Source organism: Capsicum annuum, chromosome 8 (genome assembly GCF_002878395.1).
Source record: "Capsicum annuum cultivar UCD-10X-F1 chromosome 8, UCD10Xv1.1, whole genome shotgun sequence".
Lineage (NCBI taxonomy): Eukaryota > Viridiplantae > Streptophyta > Magnoliopsida > Solanales > Solanaceae > Capsicum > Capsicum annuum.
This window is the reverse complement of record NC_061118.1, coordinates 149829481-149855058: the sequence shown is the minus strand read 5'-3', so window position 1 is coordinate 149855058 and position 25578 is coordinate 149829481. Positions and strand designations below refer to the sequence as shown.

At 38.1% G+C, this 25578-nt stretch overlaps 2 protein-coding genes across 2 annotated transcripts; one reads left to right on the top strand and one right to left on the bottom strand.

The window, feature by feature from the left end:
* The first annotated feature begins 915 nt into the window (after positions 1–915).
* Positions 916–20043, top strand: LOC107839419 (mediator of RNA polymerase II transcription subunit 14). Its single transcript, XM_016682894.2, has 8 exons — positions 916–1524; positions 5289–6368; positions 9097–9194; positions 12952–13126; positions 13701–14580; positions 14803–15824; positions 16163–17235; positions 18744–20043. Exons 1-8 carry the CDS (start codon positions 1315–1317, stop codon positions 19540–19542), a joined length of 5337 nt encoding a protein of 1778 aa, XP_016538380.2. The 5' UTR covers positions 916–1314; the 3' UTR covers positions 19543–20043.
* An 894-nt stretch (positions 20044–20937) lies between these two features.
* On the bottom strand, positions 20938–25312 carry LOC107839416 (sec-independent protein translocase protein TATA, chloroplastic). The gene is made up of 2 exons (XM_016682892.2): positions 24571–25312; positions 20938–21192 (listed from the first exon to the last, which is right to left on the bottom strand). The coding sequence occupies exons 1-2, from the start codon at positions 24889–24891 to the stop codon at positions 21058–21060; spliced, it is 456 nt and encodes a 151-aa protein (XP_016538378.1). The 5' UTR covers positions 24892–25312; the 3' UTR covers positions 20938–21057.
* Positions 25313–25578: the final 266 nt, after the last annotated feature.

Here is a 25578-nt window from a genome sequence, read left to right as displayed (position 1 = left end):
ATTGTTATTCAAGACCTTTTAAGCATTCATTATAATATATCTACACGTATTACAACTCAATAAAATACTGTTGGAATAAAACGAGAGAATAGTTACGAATTTAACTTTTGCGTTGTCATGTGCAACTATACATAGAAAGACAATCAGAGCCAAAGTCATAGCTTTGCGCCAGTTGGACATGATGTAGAGGAACTGGGATAGTTTTTTTCTTCCCCTATTTTGTTGGAAAGAAAAAGTCCAGTTTTGAATATTATGAACAGGGAAGACAATCTAGTAGACAAAACAGAGAGACTCTCTGAAAGAGAAAGTAACATTTTCAGCACTATAATGTTAAACTTTTTAAATAAGACTAGGCGGAAAGCTAATTATTAAAATTCTTAAATACTATTCCCTCTCTCCAATTTTATCCATTCCAAATTGGGATGTCACAACTATTAAGAAAATAATGATTGGTAATGTAATTTTACCATTTTGTGCTTCTTAATTGTGTCTTGTTGTTAGTTTCAATAGTGACGGATTACTAATACCAAATTATCATTTATATTTTTAATGATGTATTTTTAATGGTACCCCTCTTTGCAACATTTTTTAAGAATGCTAACAATAAGGAGTAATCAATTACACTAAGGGTATAATGGAGAAAAAATTGTCTTGTCTTGATAAGTAAAATAGGATATCAAATTAAAAAATTTGAGACGAATAAAATGGGACGGAGGAAGTAGAAGATATTTTCACTTACTCAAGAGTGTAAACTTCTCATGATCTAAATCCAACTCACGTTCTCTACTAACGGGTGAACAATCCAACATTTATTGAATTCGACTTCACAATAATGGAAAAATGTTGTTTCTATAATATTATTTCGAACACAGCTAACTTAAATTTCGAAATTCTAAAGGATAATAATTAGGCCACACACTCACATTCATATATAGTGAAGGGATGATTCTAGTCCAAATCCAAAATTTCTTCCCAAATAAACCAATTTTTCCAACTTCGGTCAAATTGATGTTAGAGGTTTTATATATTTTGACTTCTCTTCAACTAATAATATTAAAAGTACTACATATTACTACTAAAATTCCATTTGCACACCCTCTCCCTTCCTTCCCCCTTTCAGACATCCGATCTGTCAAAAAGGGGTAAAAAATAATAAAACAAGAAAAACACAAACACTTAAGCTCAAATTCCACAATTTTTCGAAACCCTAACAACAATTCACAATCATAATTCAATAAATGACATTGGCAAAGTAAGAATTTAGGGTTTCGAGATCGCCGGGATTTCGTCGGACTTTTGTTTTTGTTTGTGGAGATGGCTGAATTAGGGCAGCAGACGGTGGATTTCTCGGCTTTGGTAAGCCGAGCGGCGGAGGAATCGTACGTGACGTTAAAGGAGTTGGTGGAGAAGTGTAAGTCATCGGACTTATCTGACTCCGAGAAGAAAATTGGGATTCTGAAATACGTTGTCAAGACTCAGCAACGTATGCTCCGTCTCAATGTCCTTTCCAAATGGTGCCAGCAGGTCGATTTCTTTTTAATTCAAATCTTGGGTCTTTAATTCTGTCTGTTGATGCATTGAAGATTTAAGACTAAGTCTATTTTTGGTTTAAATATAATGATTTTTTTTTTTTGCCCAATTCTACTAATTTAAAGTTACAGCAACCAAGGGTGTCGACTAGTGGTCAATGAAGTGGCTTAAGAAGTAAGTATCAGGTTCAAATCCCAGTAGAGGCAAAAAACACTAGGTGATTCTTCCCATTTGTCCTAGGCTGTTTCTGGTGGGAGGGTATCACGTGGATTTAGTCGAGGTGCGCGAAAGTTGGCCCGGACATTACGGTTATAGAAAAAAAAGAAGTTAAAAGTTACCTCCCACTATCATAGGCACTGGTAAATTTTTTGTTCCAGGCTTAGGCAGATGTGGATTTTATCCAAAAAGTATCAGTTGGCTCTCAATTTGTCTAGCTTAGTCTTTCATACGAGTAGTTGTAGTACTATTCTTGTAGTTTCTTGTTATTCCATCTCTGTTACTCCGTTCGTTTCAATTTGTTTGGCCTATTTTGACTTGGCATGAATTTTAAGAAAGTAAAGAAATTCTTCCGAATCTCGTGGTTTTAAATTAAAGTTATGTTAAATGTCCAAAACGCCCTTTCATTTTGTGGTTTTAAACATGACATGTGGAAAACTGAAATTAAAGAGTTGCTAAAAAAGGAAAGGGTCATTCTTTTTTGTAACGAACTAAAAGGAAAGTAGGTCAAATAAAGTGAAATGGAGGGAGTACTATTTACTGGTTCTAGAACTTCGATTATTTTATTATTTTGTGGTAATTACTGTTCCATTTTTAGTATGCGTTCTCATGCTTTCTTTAGCATTTTGTCTTGGTTTCTTCACTCCCGAAGTTTCTATTTTTCAAACTGCTTTGCAATGTTTTACTTGAGCCAAGGGTCTATCAAGAAACAACCTCTCTACGTTGTAGTGGTAAGGTCTGCGTACACATCATCCTCCCCAGACCCCACTTGTGGGATTACACTGGGTGGTTGTTGTTCTTTGTGGAATGTAAGAAGTGCACTTTCTTTCTTCTAGTGTTTGAGGAATGGAATGGAATAAAGGATTTTTCTCTCTTTGTTGACGCATTGAGAAAGCCGTGAAAGAATGTATAAGGTCATGTGTTTTTTTTTGTGAAATTTGAGAGTTGTTATGGAGAAAAATGGATCTTGACGAGTTTAGCAAGGTAGCTGTGAAATGAGTAGGGTGATTTGGTTTTAGAAGTTGTTAATTGGAATGTGAAAAGATGGACGGTGAGGAGTAATTTAAAACTATTAACTGAGACAGTTAAGGTGGAAATTCTAGTTATAGTGATTGTCGAGGGCGCTTATCAAAAAACAAGTTGAGGACAGCTTCGAAGGTTTTAAGATTATTCAGCACTCTTTCCAAGTTGTACCAACATGTTATTTGATGAAAAGGTGGTAAGTATTACAATAAAGGTACTGAAAAGGTTACATCAGAACAGAGGCCATCCTTCTATAGATTGAAGGAATGCAGAAGATTCAGCAAAGAGTCCAAATTAGATACAGTACTCTTCCTTCCCCATAAATAGCGTCTTCTTTAACATCTAGATCTTACAAATCAAAATGCTTTCCCTCCTGTCATTAGAACACCTATTATTTCTTTCCATCCAACATTCCAGAATATGCAAGTAGGAATGACATTCCAGACTGTCTGCTGCGTTTGGGAAATGATTGCTTATACCAGCTTCTCAAACAAGTTTAATACATCCCGGCATAACCCATTTAACTCCAACAATGTCCGGAAACATCGGCCATATTTTTCTTGTGAAGGTGCAATGTAGCAGTATATGAGTAACTGTTTCACATCCCTGACACAAAGAAAACTCTACTGCACCTAGCTAGTCCTCTCCCTGCAAATTATCTTGAGTTAAACTAGCTTCATGATTGACAATCCAAGTAAAGCAAGCAGTTCTTGGGGGTGTTATAGTCCTTTAGATTATCTTCCATGGCTGGTTAACTGGGGACTCCTCTCTGTTCTTCAGGAAATATTTATAGCAGGCACTAACAGTAAACCTGCCATCTTTTTTGAGCTTCCATATCAGAGCATCAAGCACCTGCTCAACAGGAGAAACAAGTTCTAACAACTGAATATTCCAGTCATTTCAATTTCTTCTCAAGTGAATATTCCATCCCCCAAAGGAGAGAAGCAATCAGCCACAGTACAGTCTTTCTTTTTGACAGTTAGTACTGTATCAGCCACAGTACAGTCTTTGTTTGCAGATATTGCGTATTGGTCTGGGAATCGATCCTTAAGGGGAGTCTCATCTAGCCATTAAATCTTCCACATTTTATTTCTCCGACCATTACCAAATTTCAGTTTGATATTGTCAGCAAATTCTTCCCCGAGCCCCATTATGTATTTCCAAACGCCTACCCCTTGTGCATCTTTTACGCAGTTAGTTCACCAATTCTTACCGTACTTCACTGTTACTACTCTCTTCTGGAGATCCTCATTGCAGTCATTAAACCTCCAATGCCATTTGACTCATAATCTCTTATTCTGAAGCTTCAGATTCTTTTATGCCCTGATCTCCAAGTCTATCAATGATGCGGTGAAAGGTAGTGGAATAAAGGGGATAAGCCGATGGGGGATATCCATGTCGAAGGCCTCTTTGGGGAGGGGAAAAGCCTGTTGGAGTACCCTTATTCCATCCTTGATCTAAATAGAAAATCTTACAACAGATATAAAAACTATATCCATCTTATCCACTTATTTTTCGTGGGGGTTCGGGAATTTGTAAACTAACGTCTGACAAAAAGCATATACTCATGCAAAGAGTTATAGGGGTGGGGGTGCATATCCAATCATGTTTTTAAATGGCTCAAATTTCTGTGCCTATGGTCATGGACTGTTGTGTTGTAGCAGACTGATAAATGACTAAGGGTCAAATCGGACAGCATTTAATATTAGTTTTCCTGTTAACCAAAACTACTATGTTTTAAAAAGCAATAACCAACTGAAATTTTGTACATCAAAATCGAAAACCTACCAGAAAATTGAAAACGGAAATGGAAACTAGTACAATATCCTTTTGGAGGTCTCCAGTATGTCCTTAACGCTGGGGAATACATTACCAGTTCCAAAACAAGCTCCACTAGCACAATATGGACGGGCCTGCGTTTTTCGTCCCGAAAAACTAATTGTCTGTTCACAGTGCATAAAGTGCTAGAAAAGGGTTTCAAATCCCTTCTTCTTTATTTGGAGACGACCATTTGTGTATACATGCAACATTGTCAGTCATCAAACACCAAAATTTTGTCCTTCTAGGTGATCATCATTTTTATCATATGCGTTACTTATATTCAGGACATTATGCAGCCTCAGCTGAACAGTGCTTCTTCGAAAACTGCTGTCATACGAAAAGAGCACTGAGTTGCATGCAACTCTTGCTTCAAACAACTTTCTGTAGCATCATTTGAACCTTTAATCTTCGGTTTAATAAACTCTTTTGAGGTATATGTGGGTAAGTTCAGGGCTTGGCTTCATGTCTTTTTTTTGCCTTTCATGTCTTCATTGCTTCATCTATCTTTTTCTGGAAGGGAAGATACACTTGTATTATATTCAGTATCTAGGTGACAGTAAAAATATGGTTGTCAAATCTTCCTGTCCCCTTGGAATTAATGGTTGGCCCTATATACTTTTTCATCGATCTACTCCGAGAAACTGCAGGTCATACTCCATGACTAAATTTTCTTACCAATACAATTTTCTGGTTTGCAGGTTCCCTTGATACAATATTGTCAGCAACTTGCATCAACTTTATCTAGTCATGATACATGTTTCACCCAAGCTGCAGACTCGTTGTTTTTTATGCATGAAGGACTACAACAAGCTCGTGCACCCATTTATGATGTTCCTTCGGCTGTTGAAGTTCTTCTTACCGGAAGTTATGGGCGTTTGCCAAAATGTATAGGAGATTTAGGCTTGCAGAGCTCATTAAATGACGACCAGCAAAAGCCAGCATTAAAGAAATTAGACGCACTGGTTAGGTCTAAACTCCTTGAGGTCTCGCTTCCTAAGGACATTACTGAAGTCAAAGTTTCTGATGGTACTGTTCTGCTTCGCGTGGATGGAGAATTTAAGGTGCTAGTGACTCTTGGTTATCGAGGACACTTGTCAATGTGGAGGATATTACATATGGAGCTTCTTGTTGGTGAGAGAAGTGGCCCTATGAAGCTGGATGACTTTCGGCGGCATGCTCTGGGTGATGATTTGGAACGCAGAATGGCTGCTGCGGACAATCCGTTTATGACCTTATACTCCATCTTGCATGAGCTTTGTGTGGCACTTGTTATGGACACTGTCATAAGGCAAGTGCAAACACTTCGCCAGGGCAGGTGGAAAGATGCTATTCGTTTTGAGCTCATAACAGATGGTAGCACTGGACAGGGTAGTAGTGCTGGCTCCACACAAACATCACAAGATGGGGAGTCTGAATCTGCCAGTTTGCGTACTCCTGGGCTGAAGATTTTGTATTGGTTGGATTTGGATAAAAACATCGGAACATCCGAAATTGGAACATGCCCATTTATAAAAATTGAACCTGGACCAGATCTGCAAATTAAGTGTCTTCATAGCACATTTGTTATTGATCCACTGACAGGAAAAGAAGCAGAATTTTCCCTTGACCAGAGTTGTATTGACATTGAAAAGTTGCTGCTAAGGGTGATATGCTGTAATCGCTATACTCGTTTGCTAGAGATTTTTAAAGAAGTTGAGAAAAATGGTCAAATCTGTAGAGTTCCTGGTGATGTTCAGCTTCAATGCCATGTAGAAGAAGTGCTTGCTGATTCTCGGAAGGTTAGTTATTTTAAATTATCTCTTGGAATTTTTGAGAGCTCATGCAAGTCATAAGTTCCATATTGGTTATTATGCATGGTTGGATACACTATCTTTGTGATGTTGTTTTAAAGATCTACCCCTCTCTCTCAATCACTTATTCAAAAAGAAATTAATGTACAGATTAGCTACGATAAAACAGTTTAAGTTCAAGTCAGTCTCTGCCTTTTCCCACAAATAGCTATTTTTGTCATTATTTCGTTTGCTCCCGACATTATTGGGTGAGTTTTGATAACCGATTGACTCTTGACAATAAAGAATTTAAGGATGTCAGAGAAGTAGCATTACAATGATATTCAAGGCAGTGTTGTGAAAGGCGAAGTGAGGCTCAAAACTTATTGAGCATTTAGTCTTGCTTAATGTGTGCTTTAGTGTTGTCATCAAGATTCTAACACATACTTTCCCTTGTCAATCCCAAAACAATTGATATTTCACATTATCATAGTTTTTTTTGGCCTAGTGGTCAATAAAAGTGGGTAAGAACCATGAGGTCTATGGTTCAAATATCAGCGGAGACAAAAACACTAGGTGATTCTTCCATCTATCCTAGCCTTGGTGGATAGAGTTACCTTTTGTTGGTGGGAGGTAGCAGGTATCCCGTGGAATTAGTCGAGGTGTGCGCAAGGTGGTCCAGACACCACAGTTATAAAAAATGTGTCATTCATGCTTGTAATTATTAGTCTTGGATTAGGCGTATATATTTGTATTTTTCTCCCTTTGCGCCTTTTTAAATTAAAGCTCACACTTTACTTGCACTTTGCGCTTTAAGCCCTAGCAAACCTTAGAACTTTTTGCGATTTTTGCTTTTGATAACAGTGATTCAAGGAAGAAAGAGTTGAGGACTCTAACTTAGTAGTTTTCAGTAGTTACATAGGAAAGAACTTGCCAGTTGTTCCGATATGCTTAGAAATTTAGAGGGAGTTCTGTTTCATTTAGGTAACAATCCTCTTTCATTTAGGCTGCTTATGTACCATTACACGTGTGATCTGAAAGTTGGAAACAGAATGGGTTTAGAAAAGTTTTCAAGTAGGGGCACTAGCTTGTTTGGTTGCTGTTGGGTGGCCTAAATTACTCTACTATGTATATTCACTGTTTAAAAACTAGGGGCTAAGGACTAACTGTGAATAGTACACAAAGTAGTTGAGATGTGGCGGTTAGACAAGCAGCTACTGGCTTACCAAATATTTTGTAAGCCGGTAAAACAACTCATGAACTGTGTGCTAACCTAAGTTGCACGGACTCGGGTGCGGGTATTCGAGACGGTGCGGATCCAAGAGTCGGATTCTTCAAAATTTAAATTTTAAGATTTGCATGTGCGAATCCGAGTATGGATACAGGTGCGGGGATTCGGCTAAAAAAATTAAATATTATAAATATAAATTTATATAGATATTTTAAAAGTCCACTTTTAACTTTTAAGATAACTTTTAGTTACTTTTCCAATTAAGATTAGTATATAGTATATACTTGTATTTTTGGGAAACCAACAGGCACATATTTTTTGTTACTATATTGATATAAAAATTCTTTTTATTGGAAACCAACAGGCACATATTTTTTTAACTATATTAATATAAACTTATTTTTTAATATTTTAAAAAAAATACAATTATTAAAAACTACAGAGTAGATCGGACGAGTCATCTTTCAACTCCCCAATCAGTCTTTCTTTTCTTTCCAACGATTCAAATTCCGACGACTACAATTACAGTCTTTGGATTTCTCCCTTCTGACGATGACAACAGTCGCCGGATTCGTTTGACCGAATCAGAGACGCACCCCGCGCCTGCACCAGCGTCGCGTTGGGACGGGTTCAGTGGCAGAATCAACGAGCCCGTGCAACATAGGTGCTAACTTACCAATTACAGAAAAAGATAAAAGGAAAAGGAAAAAAAAACATGTGCTACCTTGATCCTACACGACTCCAGCTACTGAGATCATTTCTATACCAGTCAATGTGTTGTGGGGCGTAACAATAAGGTTTTAGAGATGTGATGGGGTACTCATTCTTTTCGTCCACGCAGATAAGGACGTTAAGGTGTAGTTGTTGACATTTATTTTTGACAAGTTAGGTCTACTTATTGTAATCTTTATGCAAACGATATGTTCTCTATACAAAAATTTCTATTTATTGCGAGCAATTCATATGCAAAGGTAAGTTTCTTTGTTAATTCTTATTCACTAACAGAATTATTCCTTTATTGGTATGATTATTATGTAGACTAGCAAATAGTGAACGAGCTTTGTTGCACATGATGCAATTGATCAGCAGTCTCCTTTGTCGTTGATTTTAGATTATTCTCAAAGCGCATATATAATTAACGAAAATGCAATAGTGAAGCAGCCCCATTAAAATCATTAAAAGAGTCGCGTTATTGCTTGAGTTATCATCTCTATAGAAAACCAAAAGTAGATATGTTAGGTGACTCAGTTCCAGAGCTTCTTTAAGTCTGGACACTGGGTCAACTTTGGTGGATCTTTTTTTCTTTTGGCATATGTTAACGAAGTTGTATGATGTCTTAAGTCTTAAAACAACCAAGCTGGGGTCCAGATGCTATTTGTAAGTAATGAAGTATGCCTATAATCTTTCCTGAAAGGTCCCCTAATCTAGTCTAGACTTTCTGGTACTATATCTGCATGATAAACTTTTTCCTTCTTTAACTATTGCGCAATTGGTTTCTCTTTCCAGAAGGATAACAAGTTTGACAGCAGGGAGTATCAAGGCCAGGAAGTCCTGCGTGTACGTGCCTTTGGCTCATCGTTTTTCACCCTTGCAATAAACATAAGGTTTTCCCCTTTTCTTTTTATTGTTGGAAGATGATTTCTACCAATATTGAACTCTAATTATGTGCCACCAAGTATTCACATGAAATCAAAATGAGTATCCGTGAGGAACATGTTGGAATAGTTATCTCCAACTAAGATTTGGGAGACTAACTGCAACACTTGGCTTGTTCAATTAACCCTGGGACCGTTTCACACTTTTGCGGAGTTTGGTCTGCCAAGTCTGTGTTAGCTTTTTCTTGGGTCAGCATACAATTATGCACCAGAAAAGAACTTAAATTGACCTCAAGTTTGCTCTGATGCCACCCTCTGTCTGCTGGGAAGGAACCAACACTGATCCCAGCTTGTTATTAGACTTCCTTCTATATGTACCCATCCAAACATCTAATTGAGGGACCGGACAACGCCTATGAAGCTCTGGTAGAAAGGGAAGGCCCACCAAGACATGTGCCTTGGGTGCAGAATGCTGAAGGCCAACTTTTTGTTGGGGATGAGGGCCAGAAAGGTTATTGTTTGAAAGGGTCAAGGACATGTTTTATGAGTTTATACATGGGAAACACCGAAAGTAGCAAACTTTCAATTTTGGATGTTTCCTAATGTTAATTGTTTGCGAAATGACAGATTGACATGTTCTTTTGGATAGCACACTAACAATATATTATTAATAATAGAGCAGTATCCACGGGTGTGGCTTTAGTGGTCATTGAAGTGGGTGGATTTTTTTTTATTTTTTTTTTAATTGTGGTCATTGAAGTGGGTGTTCAAATCCCAACAAAGACAAAAAAACACTAGGTGATTTCTGAGCACTCGCCTTACTTTTGGTAGAGTTGCTCGTTACCAGTGAATGGTGGAAGTGTGTGCAACTTTGTGCTGACACCACTGTTAATTCAAAAAATATGTTAAGAATAGGATGGGTTATTTCATCTTTAACCCAAAGCTACACTCAATTATCCTTTCTCTTCTTTCCCGCTCTCCCTTGTAAATGGTGATACTAGAGCAAGAAACTTGAGCTGATAAACCTATTAAACCTGAAGTCAAACCACAGTAGCTCGTCAAAAAGACATTTGGGTCACCTGGAATCAACTTCCACTTGGGATTTAGGATTTAGGGGGATAGGAAACTCTATTTATTTTTGGAAGGCATGGACAAATACATCAACCCATTGAAACCCTCCTGTAATATTTTCCCCATCCATGCTCTTTGTTTCGGTATTATCAAGGGAAAAAATGTAAAAAGGCGCTAAGATTTGTTCTGGATTTAAGTCCAAAAGGCAAATAAAGGGCAGATATTCGTCTATAAAGGTGCAAGTAAAGTTAAATTAATAAAACATACTTATTTAAGGAATAATAACTATAAGAACAAATGCCAAGTGTCCGTACCAAGGAATTTGAAAATTTTCTGGTTGAAATATTTATTGTCTAGTATTGCCTCTTCAGTAAGGTATTTTATAACAAGAATAAGCACTAACAATGTGTTGTCATACCTTTACAGAAGCCAAAAAATACATCTAGATAAAGTACATACCCCTGATTAGGCCTGTAATGATTCTAACATCTCAAGAATTGATCAGCCTCATCTACTTGTTCCATTCGACACCAAAATGAAACAGAACTATGCAATTTGATTTCAACTTCTGAGTGTTGTTCGATGAGTCTTCTATACATCTTCGATTTCTTTCTACCTGATTGTCCACCAAGTTGGGATCAAAACAATAGGGTATCATGCGTATGCTAATGATTGCAAACCATGATGGTGATAAATCAAACGACAAATAAAACTATACTAAAAGAAGCTATAATATTTTGATATGGTTTGGCCAGTTGGCCTACATTTGGAAAACTAATATAAAGGAAATTATAAACTAACGAGAGTATAATCTCCCTCTAGACAAAAACCTTTTAGCCCTAAAGACTACGTCTACTCCCTCTGTTCAAATTGTTCAAATTATATGAGTTAGTTTGACTTGGCGCGGAGTTTAAGAAAGAAAGGATTTCGAAACTTGTGGTCTAAAATAAGTTAGAGATGTTTGTGTGACTATAAATCATTTCATTAAGGGTAAAATTGACATTTTAAAGTTAAATTGGTACTAAGTATAGAAATGTGTCATTATTTTTAGGACTGACTAAAAAGGAAAGAGTTATATAAATTGGGACAAAGGGAGTACATCGTAGATGCTATTATGTTGTTGCGGGAAGGGCAAATCTTCAATTTATAGATGTCCAAAACTTCTCCTCCAAGGCAAGGAATAGCCAAATATGGAGAGGATTTATATATTCCTTTCGAAAAAAAGTAAAAGCAATTATGGCAATACTTTTAACTTTATCCTTCCGAAGAAAAGGTGAAATGTAAAACTCAAATATGGTTAGAAAATCAGGGCAAAAGCATTAACACACCATACATCAGCAGGTGTGATATTTCACTGATTCTCCTTCATTCTTGTTAGCCCTTTTTCTTTTCCATACTTCAACAATTCAGTGGTGTCCTTGGCATAACCCACCGCATGCTGATTGTATTAATATGAATTCCAAATCTGAGCAGTTCTCCTATTCTTCTGTCTGGTACTATTTGTTGCTTTATTTACTGTGTATTGTGCTATGTGGTTATTTTTTCTTGCAATCCTGCTTCAGTGACATCCTATGAGGGTCTATCGGAAGCAACCTCTCTACTCCACAAAGGTAGTGGTAAGGTTTGCGCACCTCCTACCCTCCCAGACCCCACTTGTGGGTTACAATGGGTATGTTGTTGTTGTTGTTGTTGTTGTATCTGAACAGTGTCAAATAAATGGTTATCTTAACTTGTTTTACACAAAAGAAACATCTTTTATATGGCGTGTCAATATCAGTCCTTTTTTCTGGTAGTTGTCACGCGTAAGACATGCTCGTTTGCTTACTATTCTTGTGAAGCAAGCAACCATGTATGGTACTTTTGATTTCTATAGCTAAGTTTCAAGATGGCTTTCCATCCTTTGTGTGAGTTCTGTAACATGACTAGCAGTTAAGGTCCTTGAGGTGTATGCTTTAATGCCGGTGACCACACTTGAGGGTCTTCAATCTTTTAAAAGGTGACAAGCGAAACTATACATACCACATATTTATGAAGTTAGTTCAATGACAATGACATTGTAATTAAATAACTCATTTCGACATCCAATATACAATAATATTCGCATATTAATCCAATTTCTCGTAGTCGAGATTCAAAACCAACAAAACATCATTGCTTGCACACACTTCTCTAGAGTACGTGGCTTCACCCATGATGCGATGACCAATCGTGGCAGATGACTTTTAATAACACTGGCTTAGCTTTTGCATAAAAAGAAAGAAAACTCTCACTATAATGAGATAATAAGGGCATTTACAAGGGAAGATAAAATAGGTAACTGATTTGCTTAGAGGAGCCTTTATTTTGCTAAGTGTGTTGAATGTTTGCATGTATATATTTTTAGGATGTTCGTCTACACAACTTTGGATGTTGCTTGGTCATTGCAATATTTGCACAAATGTCACATATTGTTAAAAAATTCTACCTGATTGTCTATGATTTGATTTGTTTGGATAATGTATGTCAAATTAGCATATCAATCAATGACTAGAAATACTCGTCTCTGGAGATCATTTACGGTCGTAACTGCTGATGATGTTTGCGACATGCTTCGAACTCACTGTTGTCCGGATCTCTCTTTGAGAACCCCAGCCTGGAAGCAAGAATTGAAATGCTAATTTTTTCCGCAATCTCTTAACTATTTCTCATATTCCAGGAATGGACACTTCATTCTTCACTCATCCAAGAATGTTATATCATCATCAGTAGTTGTTGAGTGTGAAGAGGCCCTAAACCAGGGAAGTATGTCAGCTGCTGAGGCTTTTAATAGCTTGAGAAGCAAAAGCATTTTACATTTGTTTGCATGCATTGGGAGGTTCTTAGGCCTTGAGGTATGCATGGATCTTGTATCTCCTTTTCCTTTTCTTTGGCTATTGGATTATTCTGTTTATTAATTTGGAGAGCGAAGGCTTCTGATGGGAGAGGTTTTATTGTAATATTTCGTATTCCTTTGTTTTGAATTTTCTCGCTGTTGCTTTCCTTTGACATTCAGGAGTGGTGATGGGAGAGGTTTTATTGTTATATTAGCATTCCTTTGTTTTGTATTTCTCGCTGTTTCTTTCCTTTGACATTCAAGAGTGGTATTAACTTCACAGGCCTTGCTTAAGCATTAGGTTGCATGGAGCTATAATTATTACTTTTTGATCGGTGCGTGGAGCTATAACTATTGTTTTACCTTTTAGTTGGTTTACCCAGATTAAAACAAGTCATTATTAGTAAGATTACATGAACAAGCTGACATGCATTTAGTTTATCTTTTGAAACTTGCCTGTTCGGGGAATTGCAAATGATGCCTTATTTGCGCATGCAACACCCGTTCTGCTTATGAACACCATATATTTCATAACGCTGACGTGCATATATTTTTTCTTTAATAATATCTGATATATAAATTCAACCCCACAGGTCTTTGAACATGGATCTGCATCAGTTAAGGTGCCGAAAAGCATTTCTTGTGGTACAAATTTCTTGCTAATGGGTTTTCCAGAATGTGGAAGCTCATACTTTTTGCTGATGGAACTTGACAAAGATTTCAAACCCGTGTTCAAATTGCTCGAAAGTCAGTCAGATTCACCAGCAAAAGCTCAACCCCTTGCTGATCTGAGTAACATGGTTCGCGTAAAAACTATTGACGTTGGTAGGATGCAGATATGTGAGGACAAGCTCAATTTGAGCCTTCTCAACAGCAAGAAACTGCTGTCAATTTTACCTAGTGATGGTCGCAGTCACCAATCATCTGAAAATAGTCTTCTTGCTGACTTCAGTTTGGAAGGCTCTATAGTTGCATCCAGTGCCCCATCAGCATTTAGTTCTATTGTTGATGAAATGTTTGAACTTGAGAAAGGGTCCTCTGTCCCTTCTTTCTCTGGTCAACTTCCCCCATCAACATTCGGCGCTCCTCCTGCATCTCATTTTGGCTCAGGTGTTGCTAATTATCAGAATCTTAAAGTTGGAACACTGTCCCCTAAGTGGGATCGGGGAGCAGGAAACTACAGTAGCTCCATTTACAAGGGCGTGATTCAATCAGGTTCAGCTGGTTCATTAGCTGCGACCCCAGGAAGAATTCAGACTGGGAAAAAGTTGCCAGCTTCAAAGTCTGAGCAAGATTTGACTTCGCTCCGATCTCCTCACTCTGCTGGAGTTGGATCTTATACGTCGTTGGATGAAGACCAGCTGACTGTATCTTCAAATCGGTCAGCTCGACTTCTATCTCCAGCACAGCGAGTTTCTGCATCAAGTGGAAAAGCTAGTGGCCCAAGAAACTCTGCTGTGGGAACTTTACCAGGTGATTTCAGGACTTCTGAGTCTATCTCATTGGTTTTAAGTCCCGGATGTAAGTCATATCACCTCTGGGATTGTCGTTTATATGTCTTTACATGGTTGTGTATCCCAACGACCCTCGACCCAAAACATACACACCCTCCTATAATTTTTTTCAGTTCTCAGCAGGCATGCTTATTTTTGATTCACGTGTCTCAGAACTGTGTTGCCTTTCTTTTTTTGCCAGCTCAAGCAATAGATTCAGCAACATGTACAAAGTCGGAGCAAGATGCAGCTTCCAGATATAACATTTTACCCAGGAAGCGTACGTTGTCAGATTTGTTGGATTCACTTCCATCACTTAAAGCAATGCAGTCCAACGAAGGATCATATAAGCGAAGAAAGCTTGTGGAATCTGCTGGCACCCATCTGTCTAAGTCACCGATGCTTATTTCTTCAGATATTTCTGGTAAAACCGAAGAGTATAGCTATGGAAGTCTTATAGCTGAAGCTAATAAAGGGAATGCACCTTCTAGTATATATGTTTCTGCCCTTCTTCATGTAGTCAGGCATTGCTCACTATGTATCAAACATGCCCGGCTTACTAGTCAAATGGAGGAACTTGACATCCCATATGTCGAAGAAGTGGGTCTTAGAAGTGCATCCTCAAACTTATGGTTCCGAGTTCCATTTGCAAGAGACGACGGATGGCAACATATATGCTTGCGGCTAGGTAGACCTGGAAGTATGTACTGGGATGTGAAAATTAATGACCAGCACTTCCAGGACTTGTGGGAGCTTCAGAAAGGAAGCAACAGTACTCCATGGGGTTCTGGCGTTCGGATTGCCAATACATCTGATGCAGATTCTCATATTCGTTATGATTGTGAAGGTGTTGTCTTGAGCTATTATTCGGTTAATGCTGATAGTATAAAGAAGTTGGTGGCTGATATCCAAAGGCTATCTAATGCTCGAACATTTGCGTTTGGAATGCGGAAGTTACTTGGTGCTAGGGCTGATGAGAAGTTTGAAGAAAATAATGTAAATTCTGAAAGTAAAACATCGGTTGCAATTAAAGGCTCTGCTGATGCAACTGATAGAATTTCCGAACAGATGAGGAAACAATTCAGAATTGAGGCAGTAGGACTGATGAGTCTGTGGTTCAGTTTCGGTTCTGGGGTGCTTGCACGCTTCGTCGTTGAATGGGAATCGGGTAAAGAGGGCTGCACGATGCATGTTTCGCCTGATCAACTTTGGCCACATACAAAGGTTTGCTTTCCATTTATTACACATGTATTGTTTTGTTTTCCTCCTTTCTCCTTATTCCTTCTGTTTTTCTTGTCTGCAATACCACGAGCCTCAAAATGCATATGAACCTATAATTGGCCTTTTCTTGAGAGCTTGAATTTTTACTTTGTCCCGTTACATTATTGTAGTTTACGCTAGGGAAGTCCTATGAAAGATTCTGCATGTGGGGGCATTGCCTTTCTATTTTGTTTTTTCTTTTGTAATTGTACACCTTTTAGGCACCCATATTTAAGCTCAACACTTCCACTTTGGTTCCACACTAAATGACATCCATTTTGCTTTGTTTGACAAACTCACAGTTTCTTGAAGATTTCATCAATGGTGCTGAAGTTGCATCCCTTTTGGACTGCATCCGTCTCACTGCAGGACCCTTGCATGCTCTTGCCGCTGCAACACGACCGGCTCGAGCAGCTCCAGTTTCTGGAGTTCCTGGTGTTACAGCTCCTATTTCTTCTGTTGCTAAGCAGGCTAGTTATGTTCCATCTTTACCCAGCAATGTAAACTCTAGCATTAATCAGCCTGCATCCGGACCTGGAGTTAATCCTGTTTCAGCTACTGTGGGTACACTTGGCACGCACAGCCATCCTAGTGCTGCAATGTTGGCAGCTGCTGCCGCAGCTGCTGGAAGAGGTGGCCCTGGCATTGTCCCGAGTTCACTGCTGCCAATTGATGTCTCTGTGGTACTTCGTGGTCCGTACTGGATTCGCATCATTTATCGTAAGAAATTTGCTGTTGACATGAGGTGTTTTGCTGGAGATCAGGTTTGGTTGCAACCAGCAACACCTCCTAAAGGGGGGCCAGAAGTTGGAGGATCTCTGCCCTGTCCACAGTTTCGACCTTTCATCATGGAACATGTTGCCCAGGAGCTGAATGGAATCGATAACTTCACTGGTTCTCAACAAGCAGTTGGATTGACTAACTCAAATAGTATAAATGCTGGTTCACAACTTCCAGCTGCAAATACGAACAGGAATAATCTCTCTAATTCTACTGGATTAGCTCGTCCAGCAAACGCTGTAAATGGTTTCAGCCGTACTGCAAATGGCCTTCCAGCTGCATCAAATTTAGCTGGGGTGAATGCAGGGATGCCTTTGCGCAGACAACCTGGTACTGGTGTACCTGCTCATGTCAGAGGAGAACTAAATACTGCAATTATTGGACTTGGCGATGATGGAGGGTATGGTGGTGGATGGGTTCCTCTTGTTGCTCTCAAAAAGGTTCTGAGAGGCATTCTAAAGTACCTTGGGGTGCTGTGGCTCTTTGCTCAGTTACCTGACCTTCTGAAGGAGATTTTGGGATCAATTCTGAAAGATAATGAAGGTGCATTGTTGAATTTGGATCAGGAGCAGCCAGCATTGCGCTTCTTTGTGGGGTAAGATTCCAATCATTCTGTATTTTATCTAATCCCTATCTAATTCTCATGCGGCCTGTATAAAATGCAAAAGCCAACTTGTGCGCGTCCTGATACATTTTGTATGGAGAGAACTTGGGAATGGAAGGGAAACTTGCAACTTGGGAATGAAAGGGACCTCCAGAATCTCAATTCTGTTCAAACCTGGCAATTGAAGAGAATGTCCAAATTCTTAGTTCTGACAGTTTTCTCTACATTGGATACGTATTGCATGAATTTTCACTGTTTACATTAAGTGAATCCTTCTGAAGTTGTGCTCATCAGTTTCTCATTCTCCTTGTTTTCCCCTGCCTTTAGCTGGGATTTTGATTTCTGATTTCTGCTTGAATTGTTTTGCATGTATTTCATTGTCATTTCAAACATTGATACTTTTCTTCGATTATCTGCTAATAAAATGTTGTCTGTAATTGATACCACTTATGTTGCGTAGGAGAAAAATTCTTGGCTTGTGCAGTATCTTATCTGGTGGAAACAATATAATGGGTGTTAAAATTTCTTCAAGACTCGAGTATATGGATGGTTGTTGGACATACAACTCCCACATCCTTGTGTTTTTTCATATGCAAAGTTTGGTAGTAGTGTGGAGAATCTGGAGATAGAGTCCAAGAAATGAATTTTTTATTGTAAAAAAAGATGTGAACTTTGAAAGGTTTGTCTTGAGCACTTATGGGCAGGGTAAAGATACTTAATTTTTGGTATCAGCTAGATTATCCAGTTGAACTGTTGTATGTTATTCCTTAATCATTCATTGTGTTTGGAGCAGGTCGAACTCTAGTTATTTATGAGTGTTCACATTTTAACTTTTTTTTTCTATGCTATAACACAAAATAATCAGGTAATGTAGCTCATTCAGCATGTTTTCTTTCTATTAGCTCAAAGAAGTAATGCCATACAACTCCCTGCTGAATATCCGAATATTTTGCAGGTGTATTTTTTTGGTGGCTTCATAACTCTTTTAATGTCATATTTTAGGAGTCAGGCGAGTCTATTGTAAAAGAAGAACCTGGGAACAACATTTATACCGTGCTTCTTTGTGGTTTTTGTGCTCTTGGCTTTTCCATTTAGAACCATATGTCCTGGCCTGATTAACTTCATCAAGCAGAGTCTAGTTTAAAAAAATTCTCACGTGAGAGTTTTGTGCATTTTGGTTTGCACATAATTTCATTTTGTCTACTGAGTTTGATGTTCAAACTGCTCTGCTTAGTGTCTTAAACCATCTAACTTGTTAGCAGTCTGTTTCAATTGGCTTGAAATCCCGGTGCTTTTTAAATGTACAATATGAATAATATATCCCATCTTTGAAATATATTTCTCTGATGCTTTTCTGGTGAACTTTTATGTCTCGAAAAATTTCAATATATTCTACTGACAATTGCTTTGGTGTTAGCCGGTGTTATTTGGTCCTTTTGAGGAGGTATAACTGTTTGTGATATTGAGTTCCTATTTTCTGAAAGGAGTTGTTGATGCAGGGGCTATGTATTTGCTGTTAGCGTTCACAGGGTTCAACTTCTTCTGCAAGTTATTAGTGTCAAAAGGTTTCACCAGTCGCAACAGCAGCAGCAGCAAAACCCCGGAAGTGCCCAAGAGGAATTAACTCAATCAGAAATAGGAGAGATATGTGATTACTTCAGCCGCCGTGTTGCGTCCGAGCCATATGACGCTTCTCGTGTTGCATCATTCATTACACTTTTGACGTTACCTATTTCTGTTTTGAGAGAATTCCTGAAACTCATTGCATGGAAAAAAGGGTTGTCGCAAGTGCAAGGGGGTGATATGGTCCCTACACAAAAATCCCGTATTGAATTGTGTCTTGAGAATCATGCTGGATATAGTAATGATGGTAGCTCAGAAAATACATCTGCATCCAAAAGCAATATTCACTATGATCGGGCACATAATTCTGTCGATTTTGCGCTGACTGTTGTTCTTGATCATGCACACATACCTCATATTAATGCTGCTGGTGGTGCTGCTTGGTTGCCTTACTGTGTGTCTGTCAGGTTGAGATATGCATTTGGTGAGAACCCAAATGTGTTGTTTCTGAGAATGGAGGGGAGCCATGGCGGACGGGCTTGCTGGCTGAGAGTTGATGACTGGGATAGATGCAAACAAAGAGTAGCTCGAACTGTAGAAGTGAATGGGAATTCTGCTGGTGATGCCAATCAGGGAAGATTAAGGGTTGTCGCAGACAGTGTTCAACGAACACTGCATGCGTATCTTCCGGGGCTGAGAGATGGCGGTGGGATTGCTGCAGGCATTGGATCGTGAAACAGCGCATATATTTAGTGTTGACTATCCCAAAAAATTACCCGAAAGAACCAGCAAGTGTGGATTTGTATGTGGCTCACCAGCTGGGATTTGGCTGGAATGTAAACTAGGTCCCCCCCCCTTTTTTTTAGGTCTGGTATATGCAGGCTAGCAGGTGGTTAACACACTGGTGTTATCCTCCTTGTACAGGTAACATAGATTTATTCATGTCTTATGTCGAATGGTACAAACCTTTGATGATATACATAGATCTGTTCTGGATGATCAGGCAAGATAAGCTTGGCTGCAATTAGAAGGAATAACGGGTTGCTTAGTGTTGTAAATTGTGGGAAGTGAATGCTTGAAATATTTCTTCCAAAATTTTTGTAAGTAGCAACATTGTAAGTCAGTGTGATGTTCTCCAAGTAATAGCTGAAAGGAAAACGTCTTTGGCACGTTCATAGACTTCAATTTTTCCCATATGGAATTGAATATATAGAGCCCGACGTTATTAGTTTGGAATAGTTGTGTCTTTTAATTGTAGATAGAAAAGTTGATTTATTAGCTTAATCAATAGCCAACTCCTTCAACTGGTTGAAATATTTCCGTTAGACACTTGGACTAAGTCATGTTTTAATTGAATACCTCAGCTCTTAATAAAGTGTTTCAATTTAACACTTTCGGTTCAAATATGATATTTCTGTGGGTGTGCTCATTCGTTTGTTAGAATTTAACACTTTCGGTTCAAATATGATATTTCTGTGGGTGTGCTCATTCGTTTGTTAGGTAGAGTTAAGTTAACCACATTAGATATAACTATGTAAAGTGTGTTTTCTATTTGAGGTTGATGTATATAATTAAATGTGATGACATATTTTATGTAGTTATATAACTACGTAACAAACGAACGAAACAAGCACAGAAGCTTTTCTGAAATTTGAATCGGAAGAAAGAAAAGTTCGTTTAAAGGACTGGCTATTTATTAAGGGTTAATTATTTGGCGGTTTAATTTGTTTATAGAATTGGGTAAATGAGAAAAATTAGTTTGCCGTTGGTGTATAATCTCACATAACTTAAAACGATAGCAAGGGCTATGATCCTGAAAACTAAAATTCCTTACATAACCTTGGCATCTAAATGGTTGAAATTCCCTTGCATAAACATAGAATAGGACCATGGAAGGGCCCTCACTTGTAAGATTACACGGGATATATTATATGTTGTTGCTTTGACCATGGAAGGACATTGCGACTTCTCCTCTCCACAAACAGATAGGTTGTGCCTAAAAAGCGTCTACAGTTATTAAGCATCATAACGATTATCGTTAACTTCTTTTTTGTGTGTGTGTATCAAGGTGAATATGCAGCCATATCGCGAATGATGAAGACTTACCTAGTTTTGATCTCAACCTGTCAGTGAGGGAAAAACCAAGAATGTAAATCAAACACAACTAGCAGTCAAATACAACAAACAAACGTGTTATAGGAACAGTAAATAACTAGAAGCTGTAGCTAGAGGCAAACTGCATTTAAGGTTTTATGAACTCTCCTTGGTGCTTGAAACCTTAGCATCTTGCTCCTCTTCTTGACTACCCTCTATGGCCTTGTCGACTGGGGGCTGAGCAGGGGCATCAGGCTCCTTTTTTAACTCGGTTTCAAACTCCTTTGCTGCCTGTATTATGAGATATGTTAGGAACTATGTAACGCATCCCTTTAACAAGATCACACTCATATATGATGGCTTAGGAAAACAAAGAAAATATTCCCACGGAATAAGAATTCATACTAGTCTTAAACTATTATATTAGCACTTGAGAGCAGGGAAAGTCTTGTGGAACTATGGTTGGCTTGCTGCCTGGCATATATCCACGTTGAACGGGAGTGATATGAGTGTGTACTTTGAGCAGATTCCTCACAAATGCATTAAGAACCAGCAATAAGATGCAAGCATCTTTATTGGACGCTTACACTCACCCATATCAGATACCCCATAAAAGAGTCCATTTAGACTTAAGAACGGGGAGTGGCTACTCTCACCTGTGAACAGGAACCATACACCTCCTTAAGCAATTCGACTAGCTAGTCATCCATTGTCATTTTCATGTGTTTGGACCAAAGTTATAGTCTCCAACCACTTAAGAGTTTGATACGTCATCCACCACTGACTTTAAGTCCCCTTCAATACACGTTTCCCGATCTTGACTTTTGATATCAGAGATTCTCCTCCATCTGTTATATCTAATCCTAGCCTCGCTTCAGGTCATCAGTGTCCAATGATTTTTAGTATGCAACTTCAAGTATGTCTTAAAGTTCTATATTTATATAAAAGTATACCAACTCAACAAAAGTATCCATGTATTCTACCTAATAGAACTGGTGAGCAAAGTCGGTGCCGTAAATTAAAATCTGCGGCTGATTTGTTTGATGTTCTTAAAGTAATATTATAGAGTTTGTTAGGCCAACCTTGGTAGGTAAATGTCTTTGTATTATTTTTCCTTCTTTTCCTGAACTCCCTTTTAACCCATACTCTGATCTTACAAACTCCTAAACTCAAGCGAAATGCTAAATTTATCATCCATCCTACCAGATCCTTAGGAAAGACTCACAATTAACTCCTAAGGATAACCAGCAAGATCAAGAGAGATCAGCAACCCTATTAAAGCTCCAGAGATCAGCAACACTGACTCAATGAGATGCCCATCTTCCGAGTCACTTATCTTCCCATATCTTGAGAGACCAGCCATATTCCTGACCCTCAATACAACTCTCTTCCATAAATTAAGGCACACAGACAATGGGTTGACCGAGTCTCAAAACCAGGCTGATAACCCGAATACTGACATCACCAATATTTTATGAAGCAGGGAAGTAGGTTCCGCGGCAGAAATATTATCTGTGCTGGAAGAGCACTCTTCAGCGTTCCAATTTCCTTATATCAAACAACACTTACAGAGATGCATCAATTTAACTAATTGTACTTGCTCATCTTATCTTCATTGTTTGTCCTTCCAAACTACCCAGGACTCTCTGTGGAGGCTGGTCTGACCGATCTTGTATTTTTATCTTTCTGTTCCTCCGTATTCTTAACAACAGACATAAGCTATGCTACAGAGAATAGAAATGAAGTGAACTTCCTTACAACTACTGAATAATCCCAAAAACTCTTCAATTTTCTAGAAAAATCCTTAAAAGAAACAGGCAGTATTCACTTTATTTGGAAACATGGGTCTTTTCACTCCTATTTAGTCAGAGGTAGGCTATGCCTTTTATCCCAATCCCTGCCCATTTTGTTAGGGTTTGTTGAGTTGGGACCTTCTCCGGAGGAAGATAAGTAAGGCATCTATCAGTATTCAGGAATGTGGTTTTCTATGTAACATTTCACCAGACAATAAATTCTATCGCCAAACACCAGCTAGAAATACAGGAATTCTGAAGCCAAACAGAATGATGTGCACCAGAGAGGTTCCTCTCAAAATTCTGACTGCCCCTACACCTACCCGCCACTGAAATAGCCCACATAACTTTCCTATGATTTGCCCTGATTTTCATGATGCTTTTCATCTACAGCATCCTAAGGTAAACTAATGGAAGTTCAGCACATATACAAACCCTGTTTCATTACCAATACATTTGCACTACCAATTAGGATGAACATCTTCGGATTACGATCAAAGGATTTCAACTCTGAATTCTGCTCAATTCAACTTTGGTAAGAGCTTATTAGTAAAAGTATACACTTGAAACCCCCGAATGAAGAACCAAATTTATCTCACAATCAAAAGGAATTCCGATTCCCCTCAATGAAATTACAAACTACATGCATCTTAGCCTGATGATTGAATTAACTTCCAGAAGTCTTCATCTAAGATCTGTATGTTCTCTCTCTCTCTGTGTGTCTCTTTTAATATATGGTTTTACAACCCTCGCCCTAAGGGTTCAAGCTTGCTTTGTAAACTTATGGTAATCTGATAGTTCGCGTTCCTTCTTGCACATGGATAACATTAAAATTTTTATCCAGGACATGCATTTTCAAAGATAAAATGCCTCATTTCCTAGGTTGATCACTAGAACCAAGCGTGCAGATTTAATTATTACGCCAATTGCCACAAACCAATTTCTAGATTCATAAGAGGGGAACCTCGCAAGCAAAATCCCAGTGAAATGACCCAGTTGAAAGAAGAAAAGAAACCAAAAAGACCAAACATCTATACAACCAGCACAATTTCTTTTACTTCAATTTCTCTTCCCAACCAAGCTCATAGAAAGAACTCATTCAGTTACTCACGAAATCTCAAATCTTATCTCCACATCAAGAACTATTATGTGTCAAGGTCGATTAGAGGTTTAAGAATTCTTGTCTCCACCTTTTAGCCTTCATTTTTTTTTTCACCCACAAGGAACTAAACTCATTTCCAAAGCCAAAACTTAAAAACACGACACACTAATCAGAACCAAAAACAATCAGACACAAGCAAAATGTACAAAAACATCCTCCGTCCCATAGTAAACCTTTTTCAAATTCCCAAAAGTAAAAGAAAAGACATGTTCTTTGATCAAAATTCTTATGAATTACCACCATTCTGAAATGTAACAAGTTCAAGTTTTCTTTAAGTTACTCAACCATCTATTTCTAATTGAGGCACAGTTAATTACTCTCTCCGTTCAATTTGTTTGTCTAATTGAAGCACACTAATTAAAAGAGAATATCTCTTTACTTTTTTGGCAACTCTTTAATTTCAACTTTTCGCACCACATATTTAAGACTACATACACATTCCACATATCTTCAATTTAAGACCAAAAGATTCAAAAGGTTTTGTACTTTCTTACATACCATGTCAAGTCAAAACCAGACAAACAAATTAAAACGGAGGGAGTAGTAATTGATAAACACTTATAGCAGGTTGCCATTTCTACCAGACAACTAATTTCAGCTAATCATAGAAACTTACATGTAAACTAACAAACAAATGACCTGATTGTATAAATATTTGTTGATTTAATTATCTATCCAATCAAATGATTTTTTTGGGGGGGAAAGAAATGTAACCTGTTGGAAACTCTTGACAGTCTTGCCAATAGTACGGCCAACTTCAGGCAACTGTTTAGGGCCAAAAACAAGGGCAGCAACACCAGCAATGACGGCGAGTTCAGGGACTCCGAGCCCAAATAAAGAGTAACAAGAAAATCCCCTTTTGCTATTCCTGCTTACTTTTCTTGTAGTTGTAAGAGGACCCAGAAAGAGCGGTTTGTCGGTGTTGAAGAAAAGTGAGCTGGAGGAACATAAAGATGGAGCCTTGGTTGATGGAGAAGGAGAAGATGATGAAACGGGTTTTGCTGCAAGGGTTAAAGAGAGAGTTATTGCTGCCATTTTGTGAATCTTGCAATGACCTTCAAGAGGTATATTTTGGACTATTATAGCAACAAAGAGGAGATAGATAATTTTGGGAATTTCTTATTGGTACGGCTTCTGCTCACCTTGTGGGTATTAATATTTGTTGTACTTTAATAATTCACTTCAATACATTTCTGTAAGAAAAACGTGGCCTTGGAACTTAGACTGGTTGGTGGGGTTACAAATTAGTATTGATTTTCTAGTTTCACACACCTATGACATGCATGGAGTCTGAAGTTTCTTCTTTATGGGTTGTATATGGTTTCGAATATATAATTTCAGTAGTATCTTGTGATATGGTCTACTTTGAAGGTACATTTCGCAAAGTATATTTGCTCGGTTTCTAAGTACGTTTTTTCCTTTACCTATTACAATAAGCACAACAAATATCTTGGGTAGCCAAAAAAATAAACAAAGGGGTGGTTTTTAGTCAAAAAAAAAAAGACAAGTGAACGACTATTTTTGCTCCATTTCAAATTGTTCGGGATAGTTTTGACCCTTTTCCGTTTAGAAAATTTGATATAATCATGTTTAATTGACATAAAAATGACAGTCATCTCAAATTGGGAATCATTTTTCGCTTTGTTTCTCCATATGGGAATCGCACTGCTCTCAAAGAAGCACTTAATTCAAATGCATTAGGCAACTTTTGTTCTGTTGCTA

Bases quoted from the DNA above. Each gene is read 5' to 3' on its own strand.
- LOC107839419 (XM_016682894.2), top strand. From the start codon at position 1,315: ATGGCTGAATTAGGGCAGCAGACGGTGGATTTCTCGGCTTTGGTAAGC. The intron at 1,525-5,288 runs GTCGATTTCTTT...TCTGGTTTGCAG, and splicing joins TTTCCAAATGGTGCCAGCAG to GTTCCCTTGATACAATATTG. The intron at 14,581-14,802 runs GTGATTTCAGGA...TTTTTTTGCCAG, and splicing joins TGCTGTGGGAACTTTACCAG to CTCAAGCAATAGATTCAGCA.
- LOC107839416 (XM_016682892.2), bottom strand. From the start codon at position 24,891: ATGGCAGCAATAACTCTCTCTTTAACCCTTGCAGCAAAACCCGTTTCA. The intron at 21,193-24,570 runs GTTACATTTCTT...CTCATAATACAG, and splicing joins CTGTCAAGAGTTTCCAACAG to GCAGCAAAGGAGTTTGAAAC.